The sequence below is a fragment of the Stegostoma tigrinum genome, chromosome 14 (assembly GCF_030684315.1).
Source record: "Stegostoma tigrinum isolate sSteTig4 chromosome 14, sSteTig4.hap1, whole genome shotgun sequence".
Lineage (NCBI taxonomy): Eukaryota > Metazoa > Chordata > Chondrichthyes > Orectolobiformes > Stegostomatidae > Stegostoma > Stegostoma tigrinum.
The window spans coordinates 50,730,847-50,749,283 of record NC_081367.1 but is presented as its reverse complement, the minus strand read 5'-3'; the positions used below and the strand labels follow the sequence as shown (position 1 = coordinate 50,749,283).

The window sequence follows — 18,437 nt, the reverse complement described above, 5'->3', positions numbered from 1 at the left end:
CCCAGGATTTTGATAGTGGGGTATTCAGTGATGCTAACACCATTGAATGTTAAGGAGTGGTGGCTAGATTGTCTCTTGTTGGACACAATCATTGCCTAGCATTTGTATAATGCAAAAGTCATTTGTGACTTTTCAGCCCAAGCCTGGATATTGTCTAGATCTTGTTTCATGTGACAACAATATCTGCAGAGTTGTGAATGGTGCTAAACACTGTGCAATCATTGGCGAACATCTCCACTTCTGACCTCATGATGAAGGGAAGGTCAATGATAAAGCAGCCGGGTGGGCCTCGGCCACTATCCTGAGGAACTCCTGCAGAGATGTCCTGGAGATGAAATGACTGACCTCCCACAACCATGACCATCTTCCTATGTGCCGGGTATGACTCCAACCAGTGGAAAGGATAACTCTGATACTCATTGATTCCAGTTTTACTAGGGCTCCTTGATGCCACACTCAGTTGAATGTGGCCTTGTTGTCAAGGGCTGTCACTTTCACCTCTCCTTTGGAACTCAGCTCTTCTATCTACGTTTGAGCCAAGGCTGTAATGAGGTCAGAAACTGAGTGGTCCTAGCAGAACTCAGACAGAGCAGGTTATTACAAAGAAAATGCTACTTGAGAGCGTTATTGATGACTTCATTTTTCTGATGATAAAGGGTAAACTGATGGAGCAGTAATTGGTTTCAAGACAAAAGATATAAAAGTGAAGCTCAAAACTCAAAACTAGCAGCCAGATGGCCAGCATAGACCACAAATGAAGAATAATTTAATTACTGACATATTCAAGAGATTAATGCTGAACAGAAAAATAAAGATGTACTATCAGAGCACTTTCTGTACATCTGGTTGTTTAAGCCACCCTTTGGTACAGCGTTCAGAGCAGTCAGCGCACCTAAATACCAAGACTTTGAAATTTTAGAGGTGGGATTGTTGCTGCTGTCTGACCTAAATCAATTATACATTGAGTGACTGGGCAATACCAATAATGGCACAACATATAAGTCTGGAACCAAATCCATCTTATTTGCCAAGCTCACCTGATGGCGTATGTTACTTTAAAGTGAAAACGTTGTAAGTTCAAACATTGCTCCAGTATGTGAATCAGTTCATCCATCATATTTGTGCTGGCTCTTTATCAGAGCAATCAAATGTGAATGTCAAAACCATTTTTTCACTACATAACCCTGTGCCTTCCTCGCTTTTGTATGTTTATTGCTTCACTTCCCCTTAAAACAAAGCAACTACCTCTGGCACATCTACCTCCTGAAATTTACTTTTCCATGCTCGCTCGCCCTAATTTTTTCCTTCCCTCGCCTCACTTACATCAACAACAGTCATGATCTCTCCGCATTTGTTTGCCTAGATAACAACCAATTCATTTGGGGATAAATCAATGTCAATTCAAAGGCTCTATTTTGAAGTTTTTACGTTTTGTTGACAGACATAGAAAGGAAAAAGGTTAATTAGGAGCTGCAGCATTGTAGACCATGAAAAGAGACAAATATTCCAAAATCAACAGCATAGATCTTACAGAAACCAAAATTTTACATTGTTTTCAAGTGTGTTCAATCAATTTCAGTGCATTTGCAACATTTCCATGTAATGTTTTAGTAGGTGGCTCAGTTTTGTAAAGATCTGACAGGGAATAAGTGTGAATACTGCTAAAACATTCCTTAAAGATAAACAGATTATATACCATCTAGGATACTTTGTCTTTCCCACCCAGAGGATGAGGAAGAGCCCATGCTGGTTGGAGAAGCTGGAATTTCTTCTTTCTCTGTAAAAAAGAGAAACATATCTTATAATTTCAATTCTGTTTCATTCAATGTATACTTACTCTTGAAATTTGTCCTAGCTCATGCTTATCAGAAAATTTCCTGCAAGCTTTAGAAACTATTGTATATAAAAAAATCCTTATATACCACAAAAATTGTGCACGAAGGTTGCAAACTTTTGTATCTTACTATTCCTCAACAAATATAAAATATAAGTCAAGCACTTAACACAAGAAAATCTTTGACTGAAGATTTAACAGAACTGATTGTGGTTTCCTCTCGAGCATGCTGCTGAATTTAGCTATCACTTATAAATATTACAACTTTGAATATTTTCTCCCCTTCATTGGCATTGCTGATAAACTCATGATGACTATTTACTATCTGATAGAATTTATGGGATCCGAAGTAAAATCATTAAATCATTATTACTTGTAAATTTCAGTTAGGAAACTTCTATCCTACTGTTACTTTTTATAATTATATTGACTAAAGGGGACAGTAATTATTAGGACAAGATTACTCTATTGGTTGGACACTGGCTCTTGTGTAGCTCTGATAAAACTTATTGTTCAGGAGGAAATCTGAGATATATTAGTGACATCAACCTGGATTCTTGTGCCACTATTATGAGATCTATCACAGAATGAAGAATATATTTGTGACTTGGAAAGTCACTTGTTGATGGGTTAGGGGGCAAAGCAATGTGGTGCAATAAGTTAATAAAACAAAACTTGTATTTACATTGTGCGTCTAGATCCTGGAAGAATACTAATGAATCATTTCTTGAAATGTAGTCACAGTTATGAGCTAAAACTGTAGGAGACAAATTGTGCAAGGACAGAGTGAGAAGTGAACAGTCCATAGAAATTGGCAAGATTTTCCAGAAAGTCAGGCACACTCAGATTGTCACTCCACGACTTTTTTTGTGTTAAAAAAAGGCTCCATATTGCTGACAGGAGATTCTGATCAGGTATCCTTCAGAAATGTACAGTGTACTTTAAATCTGACAGGTCCCTCATAATGCAGAGAAGGCCAAACCACACCCTTTTTTTCACAGCAATCAGTTACTGTATTCTGTGATTTAAAGGTCTAGAATCACCAACAGCCAGTGTGACACTCCCTGTAAATTGGGTAAGTATGCAAAACAAGTGTGAGGTCAGGGTGCTAGGATGGGTTGGGTTCCAGGTGGGTAAGGGATAGCATGCCAGCTAAGCAGCATACCAGGTGTGTAGGGTTCCCGCATGCCAAGTGAAAAGGGAGGCAGTTAAGTGATGCAGAGTCACAATAGATGGTGATGGAGTGGGTATTGGGTCCTGTGGGAAGAAGGAGGCATGGTTGAGTGGGGGCACTGCAATTTGGGGGGTGGTCAGTTCATTAGTTACCTGGGAGTTAGGCTAGGTTTTTAATTGCCTTCCTTTTCCTGGGTAGATCTCATTTAACGGCAGTGGCACTCTCTGATTTAAATGAAAGGATTACAGGAATAGAGGAACTGCTCATCAGAGTCTTCAATTTCTTGGTAACCTCCTTTGAATCTGCAATGTTGGAGGTTTCGTAGAATCCCAAAATGCAGCACCAATCTGCGCTACAGAAACAACTATCTGGTCATTGGAAAATTTGAACCTATTTTCTGCTGTCACGTTCAACTATTTTTGCTCAATGCTGGAGCTGCTTATGAGATTCACACATACCTCTCACCAATAGGGGAACTTGAAACAAACATAAGCTTACATGGAAGAGGTTAATTAAAGGGGAACTAAAGGGAAAATCACCTCTACAAATCCTGCATGGATGCAAGTGAAGAGGTCCACTGGAATATACTGGGGGAAAAGAGATGTTGGCAAAAGTATAACTAAGATTGTAAGGCTCAACAATAAGAAACTCTTTCTCTACTTTACCAATTTGAACAGAACTTGATTGAGTTATAAAGAGTGGCTGACGGGCTTATTTACACAGGGCAAAAACATTACCTGTTGATACGAGCAACTCATCTAAGTCCTCAGAATCTTGGTTTGCGTGCCTTCGGCCCAATCCAACAGAATAGCTTCTCTGCCGCTTGGTTCCTGAGCAAGAGCCTTGGGTTTGGTTGAATTTACTTCCTTGATAAAACCAAGAGACATCTGTATGATCAATAGTGCAATGGAATGCAACTCTGTGTAGGTATTCTATTGTTACGGTATAGTCCTAGCAAAGGCACTTTTACTAGAAAATTATTTGGTCACAAGAAAATGCTTGTGAACATACATTTTTAATTTTTAACTTTGAGTGTAAACTTGAACTCTAAAACCCATTTGGAAAGCATACATAATTTTGAAGGACATTTGTGATTGGATTTGCTGACAGCTTTGAAAGTGACTGTCTCTCTTGCTATTACTTTTTTCCTCTTTGGTCTTTAAAGGCTAATGGCTCAGCATATATTCATTTCAAATGCTTTGAAGTGCCCTGGGACGTGTTATTATACTCAAAATGTTACACAATATCTGCCTTGGCTCATAGTTCTGCTGTTCGCGATTCAAGCCAACGTTTATCTTTCAACTAATAGTACTAATAATGCAATCATCTATCTATTGTTTTAATTTGTGTGATTCTGTTGTGCCCAAATTGGTAATCAAATTGCCTAGACTACAACATTGGTAATTCAAAGCTATTAATTGGCTGTAAAGCATTTTGTGGCATCTTGAAGTTATGAAAGTCACTATATAATTGCAAGCTCTTGATTTTCATAAATGCAAATTGTTGTTACTGGACAATAAAAAAATTGCAATGTTAACAACTTTACATTAATATATATTGATTTTCTGCAGATTATGTAAATGAGTAAATTAATAAACTATTGGCCTGAGTTTACTGGAAGTGGCTCTTAATGTTTCTTGAGGCAATTTTATTTCTTAATTCATAATAATGTTTCTGTAGCTCAAAACTTACATTCACCTTTACTGTCTCTTGGGATGAAAATGTATTTTAAGAAATAATATCTTCCAAGAAAAGGCACTATTAAACTAGTCAAAAAATATTTTATTGTCACAAAATAAAACAGTGTGAATTGCACTAAGTCTCATTTGATTTGTCACATGGTCGAAATGATGTACAACTGATCTCTCTCCTTTAACAAAGAGCTTTGCCAAACAAATTTATAAAACATTGGTCCACCCAAAACATTGGTATTGCTGCTTCCTTCTCTCATTCGTAACTGGAAAAATTAATCAACTTTACTTCCTACTTTCATCCCTTCCTCACTTTCACCCAGTCCATCTTGGACCCTTCCCTTCCCTTCCTTGACTTATTTGTTTCCATTTCTGGGGATATACTGTCCACCAATGTCCACTACAAACCTACCAACTCCCTGTTGCCTGACTACCCATCTTCACACATTGCTTCCTTTGGAGACTCCATTCAGTTCTGCCAGTTTCTCCATCATGGTATCATCTGATCTAATGATGCCACCTTCCGCAGAAGTGTCTCTGAAATGTCCTCCTGTTTTTTTACAAGGATTCTCACACCACGGTCAACAGGGCCCTCAGCAGTATCTGACCCATTTACTGAAGTTCTACTCTCAGATTTTCCCCTCATTTCCAGAAAAACAATAGGTTTCACTTTGTTTACTTTATCCATCCCAACAGCCTTTACATTCCATGGATCATCCTTCACTATTCCTGATACCTCCAACAGGATGCCATAACCAAACAACTCATCTCCTCTCCTTCCTTGTCAGCTTTCCAAAGGGACTATTCCATCCATGACACCCTGGTAGACTTCTCCGTCATTCCAAACACTTTCTCACTATACTTCCTATGCAATCTTAGGTGTAACATTTGTCCTTTTATCTCTCCCCTCCACACTTGCTAAGGCTCCAAATGCACCTTCCAGGCGAAAGAGTGGTGTACTTTCAATATAGTTTGCTCTATTTGCTGTTCACAGTAAAATCTCCTCTACATTGGTGAGACAAAACACAGACTGGGTGATTGCTTTGGGAAAGTCCACTCAGACATTAAGAATGGCCTGACCTACCAGTTGCATACCATTTCAACACACCATCTCACTCTCATATTAACATTTCTGACCTAGGCCTGTAAAGAACAATGCAAACTGGAGGATGAGCAACTCATTTTCTGCTCAAGCACTTTACAACCTTCAGGACTCAATGTTAAGTACAACTCCACAACATGAGAAATGTCTTCCATTTTTATTACACACTGCTCCCTCTCCCTGTCTCATGTCTTGTTCAGCTCTCAGCTTCACAGACCTATTTTCTATTAATAACATCTACCATTAACACGTAATATTTATCTATATCTCTCCTCCACTGCCATTAATACTCCCTTTGTCTTTTGCTTTGGAGACTCTCACCATTCACTCCACTTACCTCTTTGTCAATAACATAAAAACAAATATTTTCTTGCTCCCTTCAGTTGTTAAGAAGTATTAGCAGACTCAAAACATTCATTTTGTTTCTCTCTCCACAGATGCTGCCAGAGCTGTTGAATTTCTGTAGCACTTTCTGTTTTACTTAATTTCAGATCTCCAGCAGCCACAATACTTTGCTTTTAAATGTATAACTGTTCTCTTTTGGATAATCTTAGCTACGATTGTGATGTATCTTTAACAGAGTAGAACGTCAAGCCATCGTCAAAATGCACTCCTACTCCCAGGTTATCTTCAGGTCATTAAAATAAAGGAAAAAAGCTTCTCAACTTCTGTTGGATGGTCTTCAACGTAAAACATTAATTCTGTTTCCTACTATGCAGAAGTTGTTTAATCTGCTGTGCATTTCCAGCATTTTCTTTTTTTAAAATTCCCTAGTGTGGAAGCAGGCCCTTTGGCCCAACAAGTTCACACCGCCCTTTGGCGCATCCCACCCAGACCCATCGCCCCTATAACCCACACAACCCTGAACACTACGGGCAATTTAGCATGGGCGATCCACCTAGCCTGCACATCTTTGGACTGTGAGAGGAAACCGGAGGAAACCCATGCAGGCATGGGGAGAATGTGCAAACTCCACACAGAGAGTTGCCCGAGGCTGGAATCGAACCCAGGTTCCTGGTGCTGTGAGGCTGCAGTGCTAACCACTGAGCCACCGTGCCACCCCACTGATTTTGATGGTAAGCTTTTGTTTCAGAATTTTAAATTGTACTACTTTGAGGACTGCAAAGGATTGCTGTCATGGAGAATGACCACACAGCCAAATGCAACATGAAACAAAAGTAGTATCAAACTGTCAAATGCTGGACTCATAGGCTTGAAGAACATTATTTGTGCCTACAGTGATAAATTAATGACAATACTGGTTAGTCTCATTGAAGGTTTGACAATCCCCACTTCTATATTTTTTCCATTCTCCTGGCCACATATTCATTGCTGGCTATTGGAAAATTGGAGGATGTGAGGACATAACAGCACATACCAGAATTCTAAACTGCCTTAGATACTTTGGATCCCTGAAAAAAATGGTGCACAAGTTGAATGGTGGGCCAAATTCTCTGAACTATTGTCTGGTACTACAATTCACTGAAAATTATTTTGGCACATGAGTGACCAATACATTAGGTGCGCGACTGGGGGATTACAACAGCACTAGTACATTACCCGCACTTCGTATTTCCACATACGATGTTAAAGATTTCTGTGTGGCAGCATTTATTGGGATGATGGTTGTGTACTTGGACACGCTGTTACATGCTCTGCTTGTCTGAATGGTTTTCAGGCGATATCTTCTAGATGATCCTCCAGAAAATCAGACAACAAATTCTTTAGTTCAATTTTAAACCTGGTGTCTAATTTTAAGTTTATCCGACTATATAGTTCACTTTGCACCTTGCCTTAAATTAGTGTTTCTGGGAGATTCTAAAACAAAATTAGTTACTTCAACATTCTTAATAATTAACTGTTCATGTATGAAATACCCACGTCCCTGCTTTATTTAAATTGCTACGTTCAAAACACTAGAGCATTTAAATATGTAACAGCTAGAAATTACTTTTATGTTTTCCAGGCTTCAACGTAAAATATCAGATAATAAAATGTGAGGCTGGATGAACACAACAGGCCCAGCAGCATCTCAGGAGCACAAAAGCTGACATTTCAGGCCGAGACCCTTCATCAGAGAGGGGGATGGGGTGAGGGTTCTGGAATAAATAGGGAGAGAGGGGGAGGCGGACCAAAGATGGAGAGAAAAGAAGATAGGCGGAGAGGAGAGTATAGGTGGGGAGGTAGGGACGGGATAGGTCAGTCCAGGGAAGACGGGCAGGTCAAGGAGGTGGGATGAGGTTAGTAGGTAGATGGGGGTGCGGCTTGGGGTGGGAGGAAGGGATGGGTGAGAGGAAGAACCGGTTAGGGAGGCAGAGACAGGTTGGACTGGTTTTGGGATGCAGTGGGTGGAGGGGAAGAGCTGGGCTGGATGTGTGGTGCAGTGGGGGGAGGGAACGAACTGGGCTGGTTTTGGGATGCGGTGAGGGAAGGGGAGATTTTGAAGCTGGTGAAGTCCACATTGATACCATTGGGCTGCAGGGTTCCCAGGCGGAATATGAGTTGCTGTTCCTGCAACCTTCGGGTGGCATCATTGTGGCACTGCAGGAGGCCTATGACGGACATGTCATCTAAAGAACGGGAAGGGGAGTGGAAATGGTTTGCGACTGGGAGGTGCAGTTGTTTATTGCGAACCAAGCGGAGGTGTTCTGCAAAGTGGTCCCCAAGCCTCCGCTTGGTTTCCCCAATGTAGAGGAAGCCACACCGGGTACAATGGATGCAGTATACCACATTGGCAGATGTGCAAGTGAACCTCTGCTTAATATGGAAAGTCATCTTGGTGCCTGGGATAGGGGTGAGGGAGGAGGTGTGGGGGCAAGTGTAGCATTTCCTGCGGTTGCAGGGGAAGGTGCCGGGTGTGGTGGGGTTGGAGGGCAGTGTGGAGCAAGCAAGGGAGTCACGGAGACAGTGGTCTCTCCGGAAAGCAAACAAGGGTGGGGATGGAAAAATGTCTTGGGTGGTGGGGTCGGATTGTAGATGGCGGAAGTGTCGGAGGATGATGGGTTGTATCCGGAGGTTGGTGGGGTGGTGTGTGAGAACGAGGGGGATCCTCTTTGGGTGGTTGTGGCGGGGACGGGGTGTGAGGGATGTGTTGCGGGAAATGAAGGGAGATGCGGTCAAGGGCATTCTCGACCACTGTGGGGGGAAAGTTGCGGTCCTTGAAGAACTTGGACATCTGGGATGTGTGGGAGTGGACATAGAACAGTTTTTCCGCCGCCTTCGGCTTCACGCCTACTTCTTCAACCGGGAACCTAACCCTCCCTCCACTGACCCCTTCTCCCGCTTCCAACACAAGTCCTCCTCCTGGACACCACCCCCAGGCCTCCTACCTTCCCTCAACCTCTTCATCTCTAACTGCCGTCGAGACATTAACCGCCTCACCCTCTCCACCCCTCTCACCCACTCCAACCTCTCCCCTGCAGAACGGGCAGCCCTCCGCTCCCACCCCAACCTCACCATCAAACCCGCAGACAAGGGCGGCGCAGTGGTAGTGTGGCGCACTGACCTCTACATTGCCGAGGCCAAATGCCAACTCTCCGACACCACCTCCTACTGCCCCCTCGATCATGACCCCACACCCGAGCACCAAACCATCATCTCCAACACCATTCATGACCTCATCACCTCAGGGGGACCTCCCACCCATAGCCTCCAACCTCATTGTTCCCCAACCCCGCATGGCCCGTTTCTATCTCCTTCCCAAAATCCACAAACCTGCCTGCCCTGGTCGACCCATTGTCTCAGCCTGTTCCTGCCCCACCGAACTCATCTCCACCTATCTGGACTCCATTTTCTCCCCTTTGGTCCAGGAACTCCCTACCTATGTCCGTGACACCACCCACGCCCTCCATCTCCTCCAGGACTTCCAATTCACTGGCCCCCAACACCTCATTTTCACCATGGACGTCCAGTCCCTATACACCTGTATTCCGCATGCAGATGGCCTCAAGGCCCTCCGCTTCTTCCTGTCCCGCAGGACCGAACAGTCCCCCTCCACCGACACCCTCATCCGCCTAGTCGAACTCGTCCTCACCCTCAACAACTTCTCTTTCGATTCCTCCCACTTGCTACAGACAAAGGGGGTGGCCATGGGTACCCACATGGGCCCAAGCTATGCCTGCCTCTTTGTAGGTTACATGGAACAGTCCCTCTTCTGCACCTACACAGGCCCCAAACCCCACCTTTTCCTCCGTTACATTGAGGACTGTATCAGCGCCGCCTCTTGCTCCCCAGAGGAGCTCGAACATTTCATCCACTTCACCAACACCTTCCACCCCAACCTTCAGTTCACCTGGGCCATCTCCAGCACATCCCTCACCTTCCTGGACCTCTCAGTCTCCATCTCAGGCAACCAGCTTGTAACTGATGTCCATTTCAAGCCCACCGACTCCCACAGCTACCTAGAATACACCTGCTCCCACCCACCCTCCTGCAAAAATTCCATCCCCTATTCCCAATTCCTCCGCCTCCGCCGCATCTGCTCCCACAATGAGGCATTCCACTCCCACACATCCCAGATGTTCAAGTTCTTCAAGAACCGCAACTTTCCCCCCACAGTGGTTGAGAACGCCCTTGACTGCGTCTCCTGCATTTCCCGCAACACATCCCTCACACCCCGCCCCCGCCACAACCACCCAAAGAGGATCCCCCTCGTTCTCACACACCACCCCACCAACCTCCGGATACAACGCATCATCCTCCGACACTTCCGCCATCTACAATCCGACCCCACCACCCAAGACATTTTTCCATCCCCACCCTTGTCTGCTTTCCGGAGAGACCACTCTCTCCATGACTCCCTTGTTCGCTCCACACTGCCCTCCGACCCCACCACACCCAGCACCTTCCCCTGCAACCGCAGGAAATGCTACACTTGCCCCCACACCTCCTCCCTCACCCCTATCCCAGGCCCCAAGATGACTTTCCACATTAAGCAGAGGTTCACCTGCACATCTGCCAATGTGGTATACTGCATCCATTGTACCCAGTGTGGCTTCCTCTACATTGGGGAAATCAAGCGGAGGCTTCGGGACCACTTTGCAGAACACCTCCGCTTGGTTCGCAATAAACAACTGCACCTCCCAGTCGCAAACCATTTCCACTACCCCTTCCATTCTTTAGATGACATGTCCATCATGGGCCTCCTGCAGTGCCACAATGATGCCACCCGAAGGTTGCAGGAACAGCAACTCATATTCTGCTTGGGAACCCTGCAGCCCAATGGTATCAATGTGGACTTCACCAGCTTCAAAATCTCCCCTTCCCCCACCGCATCCCAAAACCAGCCCAGTTCGTCCTCTCCGCCCACTGCATCCCAAAACCAGTCCAACCTGTCCCTGCCTCGCTAACCTGTTCTTCCTCTCACCCCAAGCCACACCTCCATCTCCTACCTACTAACCTCATCCCACCTCCTTGACCTGTCCGTCTTCCCTGGACTGACCTATCCCCTCCCTACCTCCCCACCTGTACTCTCCTCTCCACCTATCTTCTTTTCTCTCCATCCTCGGTCCGCCTCCTCCTCTCTCCATATTTATTCCAGAACCCTCACCCCATCCCCCTCTCTGATGAAGGGTCTAGGCCCGAAATGTCAGCTTTTGTGCTCCTGAGATGCTGCTGGGCCTGCTGTGTTCATCCAGCCTCACATTTTATTATCTTGGATTCTCCAGCATCTGCATTTCCCATGATCTCTAATGTAAAATATCACTTGGGTACTGTAATAGAGGAAAATCAGGCAGGACTATCACATACCTATAACAGGCATGGCCTAACTTTTCACCCACTAATGTCAAAACCAACCTTTATTTAAGAATGTCAGAAAATAGAGATGGTAGACTTCTCACAGCTATTCACAACTAAATATTTAGTTTCTCGCATGCATTAGAGCATTAACTATTTTTGTTCAGAATTTGTAATCTGTATCTATTACCCTCTAGGGGAAGAATTTTTTTTATCTTTTATCGCTTAATTGAGTCTTTCAAGGTGATAATTAAAATTGTGGCTTCTAACACAGTCATTTTTACAAACTCCCAAAAATGAATTTACCATATTCAATTTCACTCTCTTTCTCAGCCATATTTTCAAAGTCTCTAATGACTGATCGTGCAGTTAGCTGATGGAGGATCTCATCCCATGGATTTTCAGTGACTTGTGTTGATTCCCATTCTGATGGTGCATGGTAGAGGGAGGAAAGGTTAGCAACTACCTCCCAGGTCACTGATTTCCCACACATCAAGCCATGAATCACTGATTTACACTGCATTATGGGCGCATCATTCACTTCACTTAAACTCGGTTCCTCTGGGGCCGCTGGGGAGAAAAGATTCTCAGGATCAAAGAAAGTGTCCCAGTCAGGAGTGGGCATTTGGAACAGTAAGGTGTCTGTGGAAAAAGATAATCAGAAACAAACTCAGACATCAGAAATCATTTTATTAATTTAAATCAAATTAAACTTTTTTGAACCATTGAAATTTAGTGCTAACTTTATTATTGTATCAGGCACCACTGTTGCTGGATGAGATTATTGCAATGAGTCGTTGCCTGCTGCCCATTTTATGAATGTTCTTGTGCTTCCTGTTTTTGCTTTACCCTTCTCCTTATTCTATCACAAAGGGAGATTTCTCAGGGGTAACCAGTGCTGTAGGCTAGTACCTGGATGGCTCACTTGGCATTTTTTTATTGATATCACTTAGGTCTATGTTGTCCTCAATCAGTGTTTTTTTTCTTACATATACTTCCAGGAGTCACTGGATACCAATAAGGAGTAACAGAGGGCTTGACTGAACTTTTCCCATTCTCTAACCCAACCCAGACTAACTTCATGCAGTGCTGCATGGACCTAAGTTCATTCATTAATTTAACTTGGAGACATCTGATCATAAAAATCCATGTGACAGCTAAGTATACCATACAAAGTCCCCAATCAAAATATTAGTCACGTTATTTAGGTAAACAGTTGGATAAAAATATCAAATAAAGATATTTCCAGTAGTTGAGTGAGAACTAAGATTTTGTGCAGACCTTGCTAAATCTTGAAGGCAACACTAAGGCTAACTCAGCACTTGAGTGAGTCAATCAGAAGACCACTTGTTTCATTTAAGAGATCAATTATCTATGATCGCTTACTGGAATCATTGAGGTTCCTCCTGGAGAAAGCATCAGCTTGAAATTGTTGGGATTCACAACCAATATCATTTATTCTTCCCCCAACAGACCAATTTAGAATCTGGTCTGTGGAAACCTTCTCCAAGGCCTTGCGTAGATGACGCATGTCCAGTTGACCATTTGGTGAAGAAAAACTCCGGCCAGACAAAGCTGCTTGTGCTATCAGTTTTCTTTTCCTTCTTGCTTCATCCAAAGAATGGTCATGGCTTACAGTGTCCTGAAATGAAGGAGAGAATTTTACCAACTACAATAGTTTAAGTGTATCAAGCAAAAGGGTTGATTTGTTTCTCAAAGTAGCATAATATGTAACTGAACTTTGAGATATTATTTCCACAGGTAACCTATTACATGGTATGGTGCAAGACATGGCTTTGGATGGATGTTCTGAAGGTTTGGGAAATGAGGGTAGAAACATTCTTCCATGTTAAATGGAATGGTACAAGTCATGTTTGATCAGCTTCTTCATGGTCCATAGAAGGACTGAAGAAGCAGGCAACTTTTTCTTGCCATTTACATCCTTAGCATCTCATTTCTTTGTGATGGCTCTAATTTTTGGAGTCCTACAACACCTAACAGAAACTTGAAATTATGTTTTACTTGAGAGTAAATCAGAAAATCTAGAATCCTTCAGTTCCCTTCTTCAATGGTCAGCTGCAGAATTTCTCTCTCCTTCTTTCAACCATGTTGAGAAAGTTGGGAAAATTCAGAAAGTTAAAAAAGAACTCAATATTGAGAAATACTTTTGCTATCTTCTCCTCAAGCTTTAAATGATGACTTCAGAATCTTGCTGTGAGAAGGCAACTGTAATATTTCCATACATTAACATCTCATTCAGATTTGAACTTACCTTACTTCTACGTGGCTTCCAATTCTTCTCTTCTTCCTGAGAAACTAGATGGTGTAAATTCCCAACATATAAGTCAGAGCGGGTGCAGCTTGCTAGTTACTTGCCCCAGTAATTGTCCACTCTGTCTTCAGTACAACGTCCCTGCATGCTGCATAGCCATCATCGTCCTAGACCCTTCATCCATGTAAGTTAGCATCAGCAAATCACAAACCTCACGACATCACCATGCACTGGGACCCATTCTCACACCACTTCAGCTCTTTTGTACTTTACTTTGGAGCTCAGCAAACCTTACAACTTGCAGTGCCGGCGGTCATTTGCATGCAGCCACACACACGAATCTTGTGCATCTGCTCGGGATGGCTCTTAGCTTGATTTCTTAGTGCTTACTCATTTTATGATCCTTGGAGATTGCCAGTCTCTGGATACTTCACATTGTTTTCTTAGCTCACACTCACTGATTTATGGACTGTCTGGGTCACACTGTTTTTTCAGTGGACGTGTTTTTGGTGATCAGTTCCAGGCTGTCAGTCTCCATGATTTCCACTTTTTTATAGCACAGAGGAACAGGCAGGTTGCTTGGCCACGGTGAGGAGCAATGAACAATCAGGGGGCAGATATGGCATTGTGCTATGTGTGTCATCAGCTTAAGTTGCAAACACACTCCATGCATTTCAACCAAATAGCCATATGTGAAAGTCAAAAGGGAGTAGTCCTTAGTGAGGTCAAGGGGGTCATGTGATCCCAAACCAGGGGATAGTCATGGTCAGAATGGTACATTGTCCTACCAGAGTCTGAGGATCAGTGTCCTTGCAATCCAGGTATTGCTATTGGCAGTCCTGCAGGTCAACGTCATCTAGTCCAGGGATTGCAGGTAGGTCAGTTAGGGTGTTGTTGAGACACTAGACTGGGAGCGGGCAGGCTATCTTGCCAAGTCATTCCGGTTGGGGGCAGAAGGGGAGCAGGCAATGGAGAACTGAGGAAAGTGGGCAACTCAGGTCTGAGCTTGGGGTTTAATGCACCATGTTGTTGTTAGGGCACATCCAAATGAAGGGTAACACATCATACAAAGGAGTAAAGGACTGGGTGTTCCAGGAGGGGACAGGGTGAAGGCAAACATCCAGGGCATTCTAATGTGCACATGAGGTGGTGTCAGGCCATTAAGAACATGGGACTTGCAAATTCATGAGCTTTAGAGGTAACACGGACACAGGTAATGTGAAGAGGCTCAAAGCAGGGGGATGGAGGCTGAAAGGTCACAGCAAGACCAACGCAAAAGGGAACATGGCGGATGGGTTGGAAAAATCTTGTGTAATATGCAGATCCTGAAAATCACTCATAAGAATGCACAATGGAAACCTTGCCAAGTCAGTGGCAATGCATTGTAGATCTGTGCATGTACCCAGCAGCGTGTGGTGCACCTCAGTCTCCATGGTGATTGACAACCTCTCCATGGTGACAGCCAGATGCCACATGCCAAAGCCAGTATTAATAATGCTGGTGGACTCCTGTCTGCTGTTCCAATGCCTATCTGTACATTTTCACAAAGACATTAATGGTTGAGAGAGTGGGGTTTTCTTCTACCTGAGGCTGAACATGTGCAGTCTGGCAGTCCTCTGGGTGCCAGAAACCTTTGATCTTTCGTCCTCAACTAGCTGTGGAAACAATTCAATGTCATTGAATTTTGCTCACAAAATTGTGCTCCTGAGTGTAATTTGAAAAGAATGCCCATCGAGGTCAAAGTCTCTGGGCTAGTACATGGTACAGGTGAAAACGTTGCTAGTACATTCTCTGAGGTAGTGGTGGAGCTGAGGATCTACAGCACAGGCTTCTTCTTTGAGGAAGCTTTTGTCACACAGCATAAGAGAGGGAATTAAATATCTAAAGAAAATGAAAGCTCGTGCACATTAAGAATGAGTTAGCATCAGTGGTAATGAGAGAGAAGAGCAGTATAGCACAATGAAGCTAGAGTGTTGGTAGGCCATTGAGGGCTCTCCATCCATTTTTAAACAGTTGTATTCTTCCCAGCTCATTTTAGTATTTTCTCCTCATAAGGAGTGAAGTGCCTAACGTCCATTACTGATGCAGACAGAGGAATTGAGCGTGATGGGAGTGGATGGTACTGCAGTTGATAGTTACACAGGAGTAGGAGAAGTGGTGAGGTCTCCTCAGGCAGTGAGTAGAAAGCGGGGCAGGAAGGGTTAGTGGTTTGGGAGGATGAGGTATTTGAGAGCTGCTGGATGGACATGACGCATGTGATAATGAGAATTGTAGAGAATGAGCCTTGGCACATTGCAGAATTAGAGTGATCCTGTGAGTGTGAAGGAGCAGGGCCCTTACCCTTGAAGAGTACTGAATATCATTGACCATTCTCTAGGTCTACTGAGAGGCTGTTCTGACTCAAGACACTGTACTGACCCAGGCTGCAGCCTTGGTCCAGTCTGGCTTGGTCTGATGGTGCGGCCTCCTGTGGTAGTCACTTCTCCTCATACACAAACACCTTCAGGTGCCTGTTCAAGTAGCAGGATATGAGCTTCTCTTTCTATGTTATAATGGCCGAATGCCACAGTGTGGGACGCTGATCCTAGCTTGCAGCATCTGAGGTGGCCTGCAGGTGGCGCTAGCAACATAATCAGCAAACTATGTCCACAGTGACGAGAACTTCCATCTCTTATGCCATGCAGCTCCTCAAGAAGGACACAAAGAAACCAATTGCATAGCTAATGAGGAGAAGAGCAAAAGAATCATATCTCACTCCACAAAACACTTTAAATGAAAATAGGAAAATTTTGTCCATAATTTTATTTTTAAGCCCCAGAAATAAATCTTTCCAGGCAGTCTTCTAATGTGAACTTAATCTTTCACAAACTCTGAACCACAACACTTGACCTTCATTTAATTGTAGCCTGGTAATTCTGTACATGGAAAATAGTATGTGGCTTTGATTTTACCAATAGGAGATGGTGAACGTAGGGTGATGATGATCATCTTACGTCAAGTTAAACGCACACTCCTCCTCTGGGCACATCCATCTCCGACTCCTATCAAAAACCTTTAACCTTAACCTTCCTCAGAAAGTTATGAGTCCTTTGGTCTAGCTGTTTCTTCATCCTCGAGAAATACAGCAGAGCTTCCAATGTAGCAGTGATAATGGGAACTGCAGATGCTGGAGAATCCAAGATAATAAAGTGTGAAGCTGGATGAACACAGTAGGCCAAGCAGCATCTCAAGGGTCTAGGCCTGAAATGTCAGCTTTTGTGCTCCTGAGATGCTGCTTGGCCTGCTGTGTTCATCCAGCTTCACACTTTATTATCAGAGCTTCTAATGTATAGAGGTTTCATGGTTGGGTGAAAACAAAGAAAGTTATCGACCTTTTCATTCATAACTTAAATCCACAACTATCAGATACCATTAAACATCCAACAGAATTATCACTATCCATATCCTGAAGGTTGAATAGAAATTTAACTGTAGCTGTCATATAACTACTTTGTCTACAAAACCAAATCGGAGAAATTCTGTTGCAAGTAATCCAACTCCTAATTCCCCAAAGCTGCCTGTCCGCAAGGCATAAGTCAGGCATATGACGGAATGCTTCCCATTTGCATCACCAAAAACACTCAAAAAGCTTAATACTAAACAAGAGAAAGCAGTCTACTTGACTGACACCCATCCACCAATTTAAGTATTCACTCCTCCCACCACTGGCTCCCAGCAGTTGTAGTGTATTCCATCTGTAAGATGCACTGCAGCAACCTGACACAACTCCTCCAGCAAAACTTTCCAAACCTATGAGCTTTACCACCTGGAAGTACAAGGGCAGTAGGCTTGTGGAACCACCTCCAAATTCCTCTCCAAGTCACACACCATCTTGGCATATAATTATGTTGCCATTTCTTGACCTTTGTTTAGTCAAAATCTTGGAGCTCCCTTCTTAAGAGCCTACACCACACAGACTGGAGTGGTTCAAGAGGGCAATGACCTTCTGAAAGGCAAATTGAGATAGACAATGAATGCTAGACTTGTCAGTGATCCCATATGTTCATACCATAAACAGAAAAACGCTACTGAGTGTAGAGGAAATTACTGAGCTGCATTGAGAACAGTGTGTAAGCTGGAGTATAAAGGCTCAAAATTCTTCTCATGTTTCAATTTAACAAAACATCATTGTTACTCATTGGGAAACCATTCATCATGTAATAATATAAATCAAGAAAGCAGGCGATTTACTTACTTTATCGTCAACTAATTCAAAATTAGATGCTGCTTTTTTCGGTGATTCCCAGTGCAGCAAACCTTTCTGACCATGATGTGCAATATTTTCCAAACCATATGGGAGGGATGTTGTTCCCCTGTCAATGTCCTGAAGTTCTGTAGAGTCACTGTTATTTGAGCCATGGGAAGATGCATTTTGCAGCCCAATTCCTTTATCACTGCAGATGGAACAGTGTGTCAGTTTATATTGTTCCTGGATGTATGAAGAATGGGATATACGCCTCCGTAAGTCATTAAATGGATCAGTTTCCGAGTCTGAAATACCAAATAAAATTGTGGATTTGAAAAACAATGTCCCTTCTACCAACGATCATATTTTTATTCCCCTTTCTCTCAGAGTCATACAGTCATAA

At 43.4% G+C, this 18,437-nt stretch overlaps 1 protein-coding gene across 4 annotated transcripts in view; it reads right to left on the bottom strand.

The window, feature by feature from the left end:
- Positions 1 to 18,437, bottom strand: part of vwa5b2 (von Willebrand factor A domain containing 5B2) — a 119,880-nt gene that overhangs the window by 14,385 nt on the left and 87,058 nt on the right. For all 4 annotated transcript variants that reach the window (XM_059651141.1, XM_059651140.1, XM_059651143.1 and 1 more), the window contains exons 14-19: positions 18,044 to 18,339; positions 12,924 to 13,179; positions 11,844 to 12,179; positions 7,362 to 7,499; positions 3,746 to 3,874; positions 1,697 to 1,777 (exon numbers count right to left, since the gene is read on the bottom strand). In XM_059651141.1, coding sequence (XP_059507124.1) covers positions 1,697 to 1,777; positions 3,746 to 3,874; positions 7,362 to 7,499; positions 11,844 to 12,179; positions 12,924 to 13,179; positions 18,044 to 18,339 — 1,236 coding nt within the window. The remainder of the gene's footprint in view (positions 1 to 1,696; positions 1,778 to 3,745; positions 3,875 to 7,361; positions 7,500 to 11,843; positions 12,180 to 12,923; positions 13,180 to 18,043; positions 18,340 to 18,437) is intronic.